Here is a 1,848-nt window from a genome sequence, read left to right on the forward strand (position 1 = left end):
GAGAGAGAGAGAGAGAGAGAGAGACAGACAGACAGACAGACAAACAGACAGACAGACAGACAGACAGACAGACAGAGACAGAGGGGAGACAGACAGAAAGACAGACAAACAGACTGAGAGACAGACACACAGACAGACACACACACAGACACACAGACAGGGAAAGAAAGAGAGTAGTTGTACTCTCAAATTAATATACACCAAAACATTAAGACATCAATATCACTCAACTCACAATGCAATAGTAGTCGTTGCCTTCAGGCACACACGTGCCTTTAGAGTTGCACGGGTCTTCGTTGATCTCACAAGCGTCCACTTCCTCACAGTGAACTCCCTTGTAGCCCTTGAAGCATGCGCACTCCCAGTCATAGTCTGACTTCCGGATACAGTCACCTCTGCCCTTCTGGCACGGATCGGGCATGCAGGGGTCCAGATTCTGAGATGGGAAATGAAAAAAGTGTAAGTTTAATGCCCCTTTGCAAAATTCTAACTTCATTTAAGAGGCGGGAGCTCTGAATTTAACGTCCTTCTCCAATTGGACCGAGCCGTCATAAAGGGAAATGCGTGTGAAGTGTCTTTCCCAATTACACAACGTCGGATCAAACAGAGGCTCGAACCTCCAAACCCTCAATCTCACGATTACAGGTCCGATAACCTAACCACTAGACTGCCGACGCCACCGATCCAAATTCTGAGCGAAGGAAAGTGAAGGGTTGAAGGGTGGGGAGGGTGGATTGGAGGTTGGGATAATCTTTAAGGTAGAGGGAAAGGCAAAAATAATCGCATTTACCGTCATTGTCATACCACAATTGCGCGCCCATAAGTCCTTTTTTTATTTTGAGAAAATTAAAAAAAGAGCGCAAAAAATCGAAACAATGACGTTAGCGCTCGTAATTTTTCTGTTAAAAACTAGGAAGGAAGAAATAAACTATAGTGCGATCAAAACTCGAGTCGCAACTTGCTCTCAAATATCTCCTAAACGGGTGAATCAATGTTGCCCATCATTTTTTCACAGCAGTTTGTATCAATTTGTCTTAACTTAATCATATTTTTACACAACAGTTGAGGCTAGATTTAAAAAAAAAAGCTTTACTTCATAAATTTATTATATAAAATGTTACAAATCTCCTTCACGCAGAAAATGGAATTGTTCACACCACTTCCCGCTTCTGAAACACATTTTGTATACGCATATGGGATACGTCACAGCGCACCAATGACACTTTTTTGTGGCAAAACTAGTTACAAGAAATTAATTTTATTTTGAACACTTTTTTGCATTAAAAGTTATCGAAACATGCGTTCAATAAAGATAATATCGCGATTAAAAAGACATGACGGACTTCTTTTAAAAGCGACAATGCACCCCCCCCCATGTAAACCTTTCAAAATCAGTAGAAACCACCCACTAGGATTTTTTATTAAGTATTTATTAAGGAATTTTCTAGAATAGAGCGAACAGGTCTTTACAAATATATTGATCTGTTAAGACAAATTGATGCAAGTCACTGTGCAATAGCTGGAGAGTTTATGTCCGATTGTTGAGGAGATATTTGACAATAAGTTGCGCCACAAATTTTTGACCTCACTATAGCACGAAACTGTCTCGTAAGATGTCCCTCGATTTCTAGAGAATATGGCCGGGCAGGTGCAATATTAGGTACCGTTGTCATGACAGACCATAACAGACATGCGTTATATGCAAACCGACAAACAAGCATACAAACAGACGAGTAGCTAACTACTCGCGAGATAGATAGATAGTTAGATAGATATATATATATATATATATTTAGATAGATAGATAGATAGATAGATAGATAGATAGATAGATAGATAGAGAGATAG

The 1,848-nt window shown here is 39.8% G+C and overlaps 1 protein-coding gene across 1 annotated transcript in view; it reads right to left on the minus strand.

Annotated features, from left to right (window-relative positions):
* Positions 1–465, minus strand: part of LOC101854253 (fibropellin-1) — a 12,300-nt gene extending 11,835 nt beyond the window's left edge. The window contains exon 1 of the mRNA XM_035969627.1: positions 236–465. Coding sequence (XP_035825520.1) covers positions 236–421 — 186 coding nt within the window. The 5' untranslated portion in view covers positions 422–465. The remainder of the gene's footprint in view (positions 1–235) is intronic.
* Between the last annotated feature and the right edge of the window lie 1,383 nt (positions 466–1,848).

This window comes from Aplysia californica, unplaced genomic scaffold, assembly GCF_000002075.1.
Source record: "Aplysia californica isolate F4 #8 unplaced genomic scaffold, AplCal3.0 scaffold00164, whole genome shotgun sequence".
In the NCBI taxonomy this organism is placed as follows: Eukaryota; Metazoa; Mollusca; class Gastropoda; order Aplysiida; family Aplysiidae; genus Aplysia; species Aplysia californica.